The sequence below is a fragment of the Lotus japonicus genome, chromosome 3 (assembly GCF_012489685.1).
Source record: "Lotus japonicus ecotype B-129 chromosome 3, LjGifu_v1.2".
Taxonomy (NCBI): Eukaryota; Viridiplantae; Streptophyta; class Magnoliopsida; order Fabales; family Fabaceae; genus Lotus; species Lotus japonicus.
This window is the reverse complement of record NC_080043.1, coordinates 13,362,038-13,377,450: the sequence shown is the minus strand read 5'-3', so window position 1 is coordinate 13,377,450 and position 15,413 is coordinate 13,362,038. Positions and strand designations below refer to the sequence as shown.

At 41.9% G+C, this 15,413-nt stretch overlaps 1 protein-coding gene across 1 annotated transcript; it reads right to left on the bottom strand.

Annotated features, from left to right (window-relative positions):
- Positions 1–1,648: 1,648 nt before the first annotated feature.
- On the bottom strand, positions 1,649–3,484 carry LOC130743636 (uncharacterized). The gene has a single exon (XM_057595870.1). The coding sequence runs from the start codon at positions 3,482–3,484 to the stop codon at positions 1,649–1,651; it is 1,836 nt and encodes a 611-aa protein (XP_057451853.1).
- Between the last annotated feature and the right edge of the window lie 11,929 nt (positions 3,485–15,413).

Here is a 15,413-nt window from a genome sequence, read left to right as displayed (position 1 = left end):
GCAAAGGCATATAAAGACCAGTGTTTTGTGACTGACCTTTAGAAACCTGACAAGTGTAACACCTCTTGACTATAGTACCAACGTCCCTCCTTAAGTGTGGCCAATAATACCTCTCTTCCAGGCTAGCAATGGTCTTGTCTCTGCCCAAGTGACCGCTGAGTCCGCCACCATGTAAATCTCGGATCAACTTTTCCCTTAAAGAGGAGCAAGGGATGCACAGCTGATCCCCTTTAAAAAGATAGCCATCACGGATATGATAATCTGCCGAAGGATGCTTACCACTACACTTGGCCCATAATTCCTTGAAGTCAACATCACCTTCATACAGCTCTTTAAGGCACTCAAAGCCTACGATCTCCTGCGCTAAAGTAATTAGCAAGGAAGCTCTCCTACTCAACGCATCTGCTACCTTGTTAAGAGCTCCCGATTTATGCTGAATAATAAAAGGAAACTTCTGTAAGAAACTCACCCACCGAGCATGCATCTTGTTTATCACTTTCTGGCTGTGAAGAAACTTCAAAGCTTGGTGGTCAGTAAACAGAATGAACTCTCTCTGAATTAGGTAATGTTCCCACTGGCGTAGAGCTCTAAAGACTGCATAGAACTCCTGGTCATAAGTGCTCCACTTCTGGCGAGCATCACTCAACTTCTCGCTGAAAAAGGCCACCGGTCTCTTCTCTTGAGACAACACCGCTCCTATGCCAACTCCACTAGCATCACATTCAACTTGGAACACTTTATCAAAATCAGGGAGTGCTAGCACCGGTGCAGAGCATAATTTCTCCTTAATCAGGCCAAAACTTTGCTCCTGTTCAAATCCCCATTTGAACTTTCCTTTCTTTAGACATTCAGTGATAGGTGCAGTGATAGTGCTGAAATCTCTGATAAACCTCCTATAAAAAGTAGCCAAACCATGAAAACTGCGTACTTCAGTTACTGACTTTGGTGTGGGCCAATCCCGGATTGCACTCACCTTCTCTTCGTCAACATGAATCCCTTCTTCTCCAACAATAAAACCTAGGAAGAGTAATTTGTTGGTGCTAAATGTACACTTTTTCATATTAATGTATAACGGGTTCTCCTGTAAAACTTGCAACACCTGCTTCACATGCTCCAGGTGTTCTTTCTTGTTCTTACTATAAATCAGAATATCATCAAAGTAAACAACCACAAAAGAACCAATAAATGGACGCAGAACCTGATTCATCAACCTCATGAAGGTGCTGGGGGCATTTGATAACCCGAAAGGCATCACCAACCACTCATACAATCCATCCTTGCTCTTGAAAGCTGTCTTCCACTCATCTCCAGGCCTGATTCTGATCTGGTGATAGCCACTACGCAAGTCTATCTTTGAAAACACCTTAGAACCAGCTAATTCATCAAGCATATCTTCCAAACGGGGAATTGGGAATCGATACTTGATAGTTATCTTATTGATGGCTCTACTATCAACACACATTCGCCACTGACCTCCTTTCTTAGGGACAAGGAGGACTGGTACAGCACATGGGCTCATGCTCCCACGAATGAATCCTTTCTTCAGCAAGTCTTCAATCTGCTCCCTTAAGATTTCATTCTCTTTCGGGCTCATCCTGTAGTGAGGAAGATTTGGCAAGCTAGACCCCGGAATCAGATCAATGTGGTGCTAAATATCTCGCATCGGAGGCAACTCGTTGGGTAGCTCATCTGCAGTCAGCTCTTTAAAGTCCTCTAGAATCTCTAGGACCTCTTCTGGAATTATCGGTTCCTCTTTGACAACGCTCATCAATCCTTTAATTACCACTGGACAGAAGCATTTAGTTTCTTTTACATCCTCATCAAGCTCCTTTTCATTCTGTGTCATCACCAAGAAACTGGACTTCTTTTCTACTGGACCCTTGTCAAAGTGCAAAACAGGAGCCATAGCAATTTTGTGTGTTCCCCATGTAAACAACATCACATTATCCCTTCCTTTGTATGTAGTATCAGTATCATACATCCAAGGCCGCCCAAGTAAAATATGACAAACATCCATACTCAAAACGTCACACAATACCTCCTCTCTGTAGTGCTTCCCAATGGAAATAGGTACCTTGCAAGTCTGTGAAACTTTCACATGTGGCCCTTTACTCACCCACCCCAAGGTGTACGGTTTCTCATGAGGCTCTGTTGTCAGCTTCAAGTACTCTACCAGCTTTTGGGAAACCAAATTCTCAGTGCTGCCGTTGTCCACGATCAAGTTACACACCTTGTTCTTAACAGAACAGTGTGATCGAAACAAATTCTTCCTTTGACTTTCTTCTTTGGATGATAGCAGGATCCTCAAGAGCACAAAGTTTACTCTTTCCTCAGACTCCTCTTCAGCAAACTCAACCCCTTCATAGTCATTGTTCTCCTCTTCCTCCTCAGTCTCCTCATTCAGAATGGCGGCGGTTCTCCTAGAAGGACAAACATTGGATCGATGACCTTGCCCACCACAACGAAAACACTTATCAATTGCCGGTCTCGCATAAGGATTAGTTGGTTTCTGGTTGGGTGTCTTGCTCTGTTGCACACCGCTAGAACTGTTGGCTCCTTTGTTTCCTGAATTGGGATCCTTGGTTGTTGGGCTCTTTTCCTTATCGCATGCTGACTCGATGTTGTTTTGGGGAGAGTATCTTCGGAAAGATGGGAAATTTCGAGGGGACTTCTCTATCAATTCAGCCTTCAAAGCTAGACTGGATGCTTCAGCCACAGTCCACACAGTTTGCAAACCCATCTTCTCCTGCAAAGAACCCTTTAAGCCACTGATGTATCGAGCCACCTTCTGATTTTCAGATTCTCCCAGTTCGTTACGCTCAGAAAGACGTAAGAACTCAGTTGTATACTCCGTCACAGACTTCTTTCCTTGCTCACAATCGATATACATCTTATAAAGAATCTGCTCGTAATCTTCTGGTAGAAATCGCTCCATCATCAATTGTTTCATTCTTCGCCAAGTTCTGACTGGCCCTTTTCTCTGTCTCTGCCTCTGGATAACAAGCTTATCCCACCACACAGCAGCAGTACTCTTCAGCCTGATTGCCACCATCTTGACTTGCTTATTCTCGGGGACGCCCATGACGTCGAAAAATCTGTCAACATCAATCTGCCAGTCTAGAAACTCCTCCACTCCCATAGTTCCGTAGAACAATGGAATATCAGCTTTCACTCGGTAGTCCCGGTTATGATTCTGATTCCCTTGGTCAACTATTTCTTCTTCATCAGCTTCATCTCCTTCAGAACTTGAATTTTCCGTAATAATGGCATGACCGTTGTTGCCACCGTGCGGAACCCTATGCGGTACTCTTCCCCCGTCTCTTCGCTGGTTCATGTTGTTGATGCTGTCAGTTAAAGGCGTCATTAACGTCGCCATCTGTTGTGTCATCTGTTCTGTCATCTGTTGTGTCATAGCAGTTAGGGCCGCGGTAAGAGCCGCGGTAACATCCTTCAGGTCTGCTTTGGTCAATGGTTGATCTTCCATGGTTGATCAAGCAAAGAAAGGAGACAGGAGAAAGCCTGCTCTGATACCACTTGATGCAGCGGAAGTCGTACTAGGATTGCAAGCGCAAATCCTAAGGAAAAGGTTTCTGGAATCCACCAGAAAGGAAATTAGCAAGCGCTAAAACCCTAGAAAATACACTGGAATCCACCAGAGAAGAAGGGAAAACTCTTAAATTTTATTATCAATCAAAACTGAATAGGCTATGCCTTACAATTGCTTAAATAGGAAAAGAAAGAAAATCCTAACCAAAAAGAAATAAGATCTTGAAAGATCCTAATTGAAAATAAAAGATCCTAATTGAAATAAATAAGTTTCTAACAAAAAATAAATAATATCCTAAAAGATCTTAATTGAAAATTAAAGATCCTAATAAATAAAATCCTAATAAAATACTTAGATTTTGTTTTGCGGGCCCGAGACTGATTAGATGGGCTAAAATCCGATCGGGCTCATTCGACGAGCGACATCATCGTCGAAGCGCGCAGCCAGCCGCGCTACATCAACTTCACACCGTGAAGGGGAGTGACAATGACACTGGAGTGGGATGGAGAATCTAATAAATAAACATAATCAGACATGAAATATTAGTAAATTTATGCTCCTTAGTTGATGGAATACAACCAACATGTAATTTAAGACTTGGCAAGATTCACCTTAAAACCTATAATATGCACATGGGAGATTTTGATTTAGTAAACAACAACAAAATATCATATGACAAATAGGCATGAGCAAGTTAGCCAGAAAATCAGATGGTGGCACTTGAGCTTTTGGTCTTTTGCCATAGATATGCTTGGTGATTGGGTTCACAATCTTGTATGTTGGTTGCATGCTACTGCAAATTGAAGGGGGCTTAGGCACACCCCATTGTCTCCATAACCTTAAAATTTAGACAAACACAAACTAAGTCACAATTTGTTTATATCAACTGGGGCGAGACAAATTATTCTATAACTTGAAGGAGAATTTTGTAAGCAAGGAAAATCAGGAAGAGTCAAGTTTCTTTCAATACTACCACCCAACCTAAGGATTAATTTCATATCATATCATATATTTCCTCTTAGTAATTTCCTTTTCCCCTCCATTTCATTCTCCTTTCTTAAGAAACGTCGATTTGATCTGATGAGACTCCTCCCTAGTTATGACTGATAGTGAAGCAAAAGAGTCTTAGAAGCAAGCAATAGAACACTGGGCTTGAACATTTGCCACAAAGTCACATCCCCTTCTGATATCATTTCACAAGATACCAGTTTGATGTATATAATTATATAGTGAAGTCCCTATTTCCTAGTTCAATCTTTATGTTGTCCATTACCTAGTGAATGGTATAAAAGAAAGCTACAAAAAGCACTACAATCTATAATACTAAATTGAAGGTATGAAAAACGGTAGAAAGGGGGGGTTTGAATAACGTTTTCAGAACAAAACTTCCACCTTAAAGATTTTGACAAATCTTTCGAGAACTTAAGTGCTAAAGATAAGAGATAGAAAAGCACACAAGGATTTTATCCTGGTTCACTTGATAAATCACTCAAGCTACTCCAGTCCACCCGTTAAGGTGATTTCTTCCTTCTTAGAATGAAGGCAATCCACTAATCAGGTAAGAGTTACAACTGCACTTGAAACCTACAAGTGACTAACAATTACACTGACTTAGCTCACACTAAGATTCACTTTCTTAGTCTTCTCTAGGATCCGATCAACCGTGATCTCCTAAAGGAACTAAACAAACTGTTTATCAAAGAATTGTTTACAAGAGATTTGCTTCTAAAAAGCTAATTGTAAACTCAATGAATTTCAGATGAAAGAAAGCTTAGAATATTTTGAATATGTCTTGCGCGTGTGTATTTCTTTTTCTTAGCCGCTTCTTTCAATCTTCAGCCTCTATATATACTCCAAGGATTAGGGTTGAGCGTTGCATGGGAAATGCTACCGTTGGAGGGCAGTTCTGGAAAATCCAGCTTCTGCTGTGGCTGAGAACGTTAGGTAGGTCGTCAGGAAGGTACACTTGCTTTTGTACTTGGATAGCGACTTGACCTTTTAACCTAGGAGACTTCTGATCAGGGGAATACTTCATATTGGAACTTGTGAAGCCGGTTGATCAGAGTCAGAGGGAAAGCACAGATCCTCTGACCATAGTATCTTCTGATTCTGAACTCAGAGGGAAGAACATGGCCTTCAGAGTTTCTTGCTTCTGGACTTCAGAGTTTCCACTATTCAGCTTCTGGATCTTCAGAGTTTTCTACACCATCAGAACATCTGAACCTTCAGTGTTTCTTGGTTATCAGAACTTCTGGATCTTCAGAGCTTCTAGCGACTGAGTCCACATCAGAGTTTGTATAGCTTCAGAACTTCTGAAGCTTTTCCACTGTTCATACTGAACATGGTGAATGCGAAAGCGTTGCTTGGGTTACCCTTTATACACAGTGCTTCTGATTTGTGTGAGATTGAGTTGAGGTCAGAGCCTGTAAATAGCACACTCAGAAAAACACGTTAGAGTACCACAATTGTTCATATCAAAAGGTTAACTTGTAATCATCAAAACATAGAGTTGTACTACTAGATCAAAACTTGATCTTACAATCTCCCCCTTTTTGATGATGACAAAACTAAGATTTTTGATGAACAATTCTTAAACATTAAACTGAATTCACTCAGAGTTTAGAGATATAGAATAAGACTTATCCTGATGTGAATAGTTTATCTTGCTCATTCTGAATTCAAGTCACTGCTTGATTCTGAGCTTAGCTCCCCCTGAATCTAATACTTGATGAAAACGTTAGTAAAGTCTAGATTCTGAGCTAAAAAATATAAGAGTTCAGAGTGAAAAGCTTATGACATAGATGAAAAACGAATAATCAGAGCGCATAAGTGATCAGAGTCAGGGACAAGGTATCAGAGTCTTGGGTATCAGAGTCAACTTAGAATCACTTCAGAAGAAGTGAAATGTATTCCTTGTATTTGCCCAGTGACACATCTATGGTCATGAAGGTGGAACTCTTAAAATCTCCAAAAGAAAAATAAGTCACACTAACACATCTTACAAATCAAAAACTGGGTTTACTCCCCCTTTTTGTCATAAGAAAAAAGCTTGGGGTGTGAAAAACTTAGCTTGAAGTACAAGGTACTCCCCCTTAGAGAAGGTCTAAGTTTAAAAGAAAATGAAAACGATGTAAGAATCAGAGTTAGGCGAAAATAAATAGAAGAGTTAATGCAAGGGATGAACGTTTACCACCGGTCAAGTGAGTAAATAGAAGGGTCAGTTACCAAGGACTTAACCTCGAGAAACTGTAAGAGCATTAACTTTCAGAGAGAAAGTGAAGCCTATAAAAAGCGTTGGAGAGAAAGGTAAGCTTCACACCTCGAATAATTTTCAGTAAGAAAAAATGGCATCATACAACGTAGCACTAGAAGAGCTGAGGAAGAAGGCCTTTGAAGAGGACTTGTTCCTGAACATCAGGCATCCAGAGGGTGCAACTACCATCGCGGAGCTGATACAGACACTGCTGGAAGAGGACCTGCGTCCAGAGTTGGAGAGAGACCTGAAGGAATTTCTTGCCTTCGTGGAGGAGGTGCAAGAACTCAGCCGGCTTGAACTCAAGCTGCTGGAAGAGAAAGAGAGTTTGGAAGAGAAGCTCAAGACTTCAGAAGAGATTATGGAGAGGGATGAGCTAAAGATCAGGCTCAGCAACATCCAGCATGTACTGGAGCGTCTGGAGAAGGATAGGTCAGAGCAGCGCCAGGAGTGCAGAAGAATGAGGAGAGATCCTCCATTCTAGATTATATGATGGAAAGAAATATGATGTAAACACAAAACAATTATGAATAAAACGAGTTTAGCAAACATATGTGACATAAGTATATAGTTATGCATATATAATCACAAACGAACAAAAGAGAATAAATAAATAAAAAGAAACAGAGTTTAACAAAGGAAAACAAAGGTAACGAAAAAGAAGAAAAAGAAGAGATCCTAAAACTAAGGTTTGTCAGTGCGTCGCAGAAGTTCCATCATCATGTGCTTCATCTCAATCAGCATGGATTCATGAGTGTCAAGACGTTGTTCCATGATGTCGAGTCTGGATGAGCTTGTCTGAGTAGAACTGGAAGGAACATTCTGAGCAGCTTGAGGATCTGGAATGGAAGCAGAAGCAGCAGGAGTAAACACAACTGGTGCAAGTGCTTGGCATCTAAGAGCTTCAGCCTCAGCTTCAAGTCGCTCTGCCTCAAGTCTGGCTTGTTCAGCTTGAGCTGCTGCTTGACGTGCAGCTTCTTCTGCTTGTTCTTTCTTTCTCTTGGCTTCTTCAATAGCTTCAAGAAGCTTATTTCTCTGTTCTAGTTCATGAAGAGCCACCCTTCTAGCAAACTTTTGCTTTGCAGCCTCAATGCTCTGACTGCCCTCTGCATGCAGGAGCTGCATCATAATCGGAACTTGAGCCACTAGCCAAGTGCTCAGATTGTTCCACTCATCAGCCACATTTTCAGCATTCTCACTGAGATCAGTCTGACCGTGCACATTGCGGAGCCTCAAGGAGGCTTCATGATAGAAGATATTGATGCACTCAGAGAGAGATGTGGGTTGAAGGTGAGTATAGGAATTATGGAGAGGTTGGGTGCAGGAGAGGCTGGGTGATTGCTGCTATGAGCTTCAGAGGCACCTTGTGGAGAACCAATGTTAATCATGGGAGCATTGGGTTCAGAGGTTCCAAGGTGAGGGTCTGAAGTTTCAACCAGAGGGTGAGGTGATCTAACCGAGGATTGGTTAGACACTGATTGTTCGGGTTCAGGGTCTGGTTGAATGGGCTCTTGTTGGTCAGGGACAGGGTGAGCTTGTTGAACTAAGGGGTCTGCCTCTTGGATAGGATTGGCCAAGATAGGTTCATCTGGGTCAACTAGACGTTCAGGTCTAGGGCCAGGATATCTCCTAGGGCTTGGACAGGTAAGGTAATACTCTTCCAAGGCAGACACCTTCTCTTTTCTAACCTCCATGAATTTTCTAATTGATTCAGAGTTATTGGAGGGAGAAGAATCAACAACATTGATTGGGAAGGATACAGGTGTAAAGGCTGTTGAAGAGTCTGTATCCGTGGTTCTGGCAGCAGGACGTGCTGATGCTCTGGGAGCAGAGTGATCAGACGTTCTGGGTTGTGGTTCTGTTTGGTTGGGCTCTGGTTGGTCATGGATGATGGGTTCAGAAGATAATGGGTCGTACGGAATGGTAAGGAGAGAGGTTGGATCTTCTGACCTAGAGGTTGGGTTCTGAAGCAAATTCCAGAGAGGTGCTTCGGTAGGAGAAGGTTGAAAGAAGGAGGATCGTGGGGAATGTGGTGGAGAGGTGGTTTGTGCGGCTGGTTGGGATTCAGGAATAGGAGTGAGGGGATTTGAGGAGTGTTGAAGCAAGGCAGAAATAGGAAGTGCATCAAATAAATTCAAATCATCATCAGAAGCAAGTGCAGGCTTACTTGAATGTGCTGATGATCGAGTCACTCTGGCAGGAGGTTCAGTCCTTCTGACCACTGCAGCAGCTGGTTCCACCCGAGTAGGCTTCACCACGATTCTGACCTTCTTCTGCTTCTTCTTTGGAGGACCATCCTCACTATCACTATCATCACCATCATCAGGCTTTCTCTTTGTCTTCTTGACCAGAGGGACATCAGATTCTTCAGAGGATTCTTCCAGAACCATCTTCCTCTGAGCTTTCTTCTTGGGAGGAGAAGGAAACTCTGGAGCTGGCGGCAGTCTGCTGAAGAAATCATCAAGATCAATCTCGAATCCTTGAGCCCTGAGGTCTTCAACATAGCATCTGATGGCTTCAGGATTGTCTGCTTGAGTCCACAGTGGGTAGTCATTCAGAGGCATCCTTCTTCCTCTGATCTCAAAAGATGTGTCTTCATGAGCAGGAGCAATCTTCTTCTGGACCAAACCCATCTTCTTCAGAGAGTTGGCAGTGAAGACATCGCTGACAATTGTGCTCAAGTCCTCTGTGCAACCAGCATTGATCAGGTCTTGAATGAGGCCACTCTCAATGAAGAGATCAGACAGCAGTCTCCCAAAGGGGATATACTTGATTGCTGACTTGATTGAGGCAGTAGTCCTAGACTTCCGGATACACTCCTTCAAGTAGGAGAACAGGAAGTAGGGAAGGCAGATCTTCCTCTTGTCTTGAATGAAAAACAGCATCGCCTTCTGGTTGAAGTTGATGTAATCTGGGGAACTGCCCTTCGGTCTCTGATTGATGCAGTTGAGCAGGATCTTGTGCCAGATCCTGAGTTTGGGGTGAAGGTCCATCACCTTGTAACTTGTCTTGCCCGGTTTGAAAGTGGTGTACAGGGCCTGGTTGGTTTTGTCTTTGGTGCTGGGTTTCAGCTTCGACTCAGTGAATTGGAATCGAAACCCATAAGCAGTGTCTGCACCTAGCAGATTCACGAATGACTTCTCCGTGATGATGATCTTCCTGCCAAGAATATGAGATACCACTTGAGTATCATCGCAGTCGGCGTGCTTCCAGAATTCCTTGACCAACTTCTCATACACCGGTCCTCGAAGTCGGTTGAAGTAGTTTCCCCAACCTTGAGCTTGGACTTCAGGACGAAGATCAAACCCATTTGCAGCCAGGTTGTCGAGGTCGAATCTCCATTCTGCCAGGACTTGGAGTTCCTCAGGAGCAAATACGCAGTGAACGGCACAGCCCCGTTCTGCAATTGGAACAATCTGCTCTTGAACTTGAACTTGTTCTTGTGCCGGGTTCTCAGAGCCCCTTTGACCCGTTGCCAAACCAACTACCATGTGAGGGAACTGAGGTGCATCTGCAGTAGATCTTCTGGTTTGTCTCACCATTTTGAAGAGGTTGAAGGTTTGAGGTAGAAGATGAAGTTTGAAGGATGAAGAGAGATCGAGAGAGAAATCAAGAAAGAGGCGGTTTTGAAAAGCAGAGAGTGCGAGAGTGAAAACCGGAAGTGAACGAGAACGTGTGTGTATAGTGGGTTTTATCAAATAACCGTTGTTGATTCAAAAAGCACTTTAAGATCAACGGTTGAAAATTAAAGATAGATAGTAACAGTAAAATACACAATCACACACAGGAGATAAGCATATCTACACGCAATCATAACAGACTGTCACACGGGCACAAGGAATTATGCATCAGAAATTCTGACACACGTGTTGTTGTCTCAGCTTCAGAGTCAGTACCAGTGGGCACACACACTCTGATTGAGTTACCTTCTGGACTAGACATCTTCTGATCAAGAAGTATCATAGTCAGAGGTTCTGATCCATCTTCACTCTGGACAAAAGTCCATGTTTAGATTTTTCAGAATAAAATTAAATCTATCCTCTGCTAAGGGCTTTGTAAAGATATCTGCCCATTGATGGTCAGTATCAACAAACTTCAGAAGAAGTACGCCCTTCTGTACATAATCTCTAATAAAGTGATACTTTACCTCAATGTGCTTTGCCCTTGAATGCAAGATAGGATTCTTACTCAATGAGATTGCAGCAGTGTTATCACAATAGATTGGGATATTGCTCTCAAGGATCTGATAATCCTCCAGCTGATGTTTCATCCAGAGCATCTGAGTGCTGCATATTGCTGCTGAGATATATTCTGCCTCTGCAGTTGATAGTGCAATGGTTGATTGCCTCTTGCTTGCCCATGAGACTAGATTGCTTCCCAGAAATTGACAATTTCCAGAAGTACTTTTTCTCTCTGTTCTATCTCCAGCATAATCAGCATCACAATAACCTGAAAGCTTATACTCTGATGTTTTCTTATACATCAAGCCAAGGTTAGTGGTGCCTTTCAGATACCTTAGGATCCTCTTAACAGCAGTTAAGTGGGTTTCCCTTGGATCTGATTGGAAACGAGCACATAAGTGAACACTAAATAATATGTCTGGCCTAGATGCAGTTAAGTATAGAAGTGAACCTATCATTCCACGATAGAGCTTCTGACATACTTTACCACTTTTATCTTCTTTCTCCAAAATGCATGTAGGATGCATTGGAGTCTTGGCCACTGTAGATTCCAGCATATTGAACTTCTTCAGAAGTTCTTTAGTGTACTTGCTCTGATGGATATATGTTCCTTCTGGTGTTTGATCAACTTGTATTCCCAGAAAGTACTTTAATTCTCCCATCATACTCATCTCAAATTCAGCCTGCATCATCTCAGAAAATTCTTTGCATAGAGATTGATTAGCAGAACCAAATATAATATCATCAACATAAATTTGCACAATTAAGATATCATCTTTATAAGTCTTGCAAAAAAGAGTTGTATCTACTTTACCCCTTACAAACTCATTCTCCAGAAGGAATGAGCTAAGTCTCTCATACCATGCTCTGGGAGCTTGCTTCAGACCGTAGAGTGATTTCTTCAATTTGAACACATGGTCTGGTTTCTTTTCATCTTCAAAACCTGGGGGTTGATGAACATAGACTTCCTCTGAGATATAACCATTTAGGAAGGCACTCTTTACGTCCATCTGATGTAGAACTATGTTGTGATTTACTGAGAAGGAGATCAACAGTCTAATTGCCTCCAGTCTTGCTACCGGAGCAAATGTTTCAGTGTGTCTATTCCTTCCTGCTGGCTGTAGCCTTGAGCAACTAGCCTTGCCTTGTTTCTGACTACTTCTCCTTTCTCATTTAGCTTGTTTCTGAATACCCATTTCGTTCCAATAACATGAACATTCTCAGGCTTCTTCACTAAGCTCCAAACATCGTTCTTGGAAAATTGATTCAATTCTTCTTCCATGGCCAGAATCCAATCCTTGTCCTGAAGAGCTTCATCTATGGACTTGGGTTCAATTAAGGACACCAATCCTTTCAGACTCAGCAAGGTCTCTTCAGAGGGTCTGAAGGCAGATCTGGTTCTGACTGGTTCATCTTTGTTGCCCAGAATCAATTCCTTAGGGTGAGCTGCAGTGATTCTGCTCTTCTTCAGAGTTTGTGAGTTAGAGGGACCAGCTTCTTCCTCTGGTTCATCTTCCTCTGGCTCAACTTCCTCTGGAGCTTTGCCTTTGTCAGAAACATTAATGCTTAAATCTGCAAACTTTTCAACTAGCTTTGACTGGTCAGAGTCAAGCTTATCATCAAATCTAACATGAATAGATTCTTCAATAGTCTTGGCATCAGTATTATAAAATCTAAAACCTTTAGATCTATCAGAATAACCAAGTAATAGATACTTAGAAGACTTAGCATCAAATTTATGCAATCTATCCTTAGTATTGAGAACATAACAAACACAGCCAAAAGGATGAAAATAAGAAATGTTGGGTTTTATGTTCTTCCACAATTCATAAGGAGTCTTATTCAGAATTGGTCTCACAGAGATTCTGTTCTGAATGTAACATGCTGTATTTACTGCCTCTGCCCAAAAGTGCTTAGCCATGCCAGTTTCTTGGAGCATGGTTCTAGCCATCTCCTGAAGAGTTCTGTTCTTCCTCTCAACAACACCATTTTGTTGAGGAGTTCTGGGACAAGAGAAATCATGTGCAATTCCATAGGAATCAAACAGACTCTCAAACTTGTCATTCTCAAACTCTCCACCATGGTCACTTCTGACACGCACAATCCTACAAGCCTTCTCGTTTTGCACTTGAGCAATGAAGGTAGAGAACACAGCATGAGACTCATCCTTGCGGGTTAGAAACTTTACCCATGTCCAGCGGCTATAGTCATCAACGATAACCATCCCATATCTCTTGCCACCTATAGACTCAGTTTTCACTGGTCCAAACAGGTCGATATGCAGAAGTTCTAACGGCCTTGAGGTTGAGACAACATTCTTTGCCTTGAAAGGGACTTTTGTGAATTTGCCTTTCTGACATGCTTCACAAAGAGCGTCTGAAGCGAACTTCAGATTGGGTAAGCCCCTGACAAGATTTAGCTTGCTCAGCTGAGAAATCTTTCTCATACTGGCATGCCCTAACCGTCTATGCCATACCCACTGCTCTTCATCAACAGACAGAAGGCACTTCACATTCTGAGCCTCCAACTCAGATAATCTGATCTTATAAATGTTGTTCTTCCTCTTGCTGTTAAACAGAACGGAGCCATCGATCTGACTTACAGCCCGGCAGGACTTTTGATTGAATATAACATCATAACCCTTGTCAGCTAATTGACTTATAGACAATAAGTTATGTGTTAAGCCGTCTACCAATAAAACATTATCAATGCATGAACTACTATCTACACAAATAGTACCAGTACCAACAATTTTACCCTTTTCATTTCCTTCGAAGCCAACTTCGCCTCCAGGCTTAAGTTTCAGCTCTCGGAACATACGTTTTCTCCCGTCATGTGACGCGAGCATCCACTGTCCAGATACCATGATTGGTGTTTCAGTGGAGCTATCAAGGATATCTGCAACATAGATAATCTTGTCCTTAGGTACCCACTTTCTGGGTCCTCTTTTGTTAGTTACCCCAGAGGTTCTGATCACCTTGGGTGTCTCAACATAATATTTTAAAGGAATATTTGCATGATATTTAGTCATAGAGAAAGATCCCTTTTTAAGAGGGTTTTTAGCAATTTTAGCAGGTACAGGATCAGGCAATATGGTACCAGAGGGAACAAAGCATTCATACAAGGATTTAGCTTTAGACACAGAAGGCTCATTTCTAATTGGTTTAGAATAGCCAATGCCATGCATTCCATTTCTGCTTACGCCATAGATCATTGAAGCCATTAAGCTTCTATCCACGCTTTTAGCTAGGAATCTTTGAAAAGACTTTTCATACTTAGATTCATTTCTACAATCAGAGGCATCACAGGCAACAATTTCTTCTAACTTAGCAATCTGGTTCTTAAGCACAGAGTTAGAATTTACCAAAGCATGATTTTCATTTTTCAAATCAGAAATAATTTTCTCATGTTCAGAAGGAGTCTTGGAGACAGCAGATAAGTTCTTTTTCAACTTTTTATGCTTAGACAATAAAGAGTTATACTTATCCATGATATCAGACAAAGCATGTTTCAGTTCAGAGGTAGAGAAAGAAGCAAATACCTCATTTTCATCGTCTGAGTTAGGATCTCCTTCTGATTCTGAGTCAGAGTCAACAGCTTCCTTTGACTCTGCTTCCTTGTCTTTGACAATTGCCATGAGTCCTTGGACTTCACCATCAGAGTCAACATCCTCTGACTCTGATTCATCAAATGTCACCATCAGACTCTTCTTCGTCTTGAAGTGCTTCTTTGGCTTCTTGTCTTTCTTCAACTTTGGACAATCACTTTTGTAGTGCCCAGATTCTTTGCACTCAAAACATGTGACTTCCTTGATTGAAGACTTCTTCTGGCCTGAGGACTCATACTTTCCTTTTGCCTTTCCAGAGCCTTTGAACTTGCTCTGCCTGTGCTTCCAGATGCGGTTGAGTCTCTTGGAGATCAGAGTCAGCTCATCTTCATCAGAATCTTCTGATGCTTCTTCAGATTCTTCTTTTTCAGCTTGAAGAGCCTTTGACTTCTCAACCTTAGCCTTTTCAGATTTGGATTTCAAGGCTATGGATTTTTCCTCAGATCTTGCATCTCTGAGCGTTTCAGCTCATGGCATTTCAAAATGCTGATGAGTTCTTCTAAACTCATATTCTCAACGTCTCTCGTGAGCTCTATTGAAGTCACCAAAGGCATCCAACTTTCAGGAAGACACCTGATGACCCTTATGACATGATCTTTTGTTGTGTAGCTCTTGTTGAGAGGTCGTATGCCAGCTACAAGCAATTGAAATCTGGAGAACATTTCTTCAATGGACTCATTTGGCTCCATGATGAAGGATTCATACTTTTGGATCAAAGACAATGCCTTTGATTCTTTGACTTTCTTGTTTCCTTCATGAGACATCTTCAGAGATTCAAAAATGCCTTTAGCAAACTCACGATCTGTAATCTTCTGGTACTCCTCA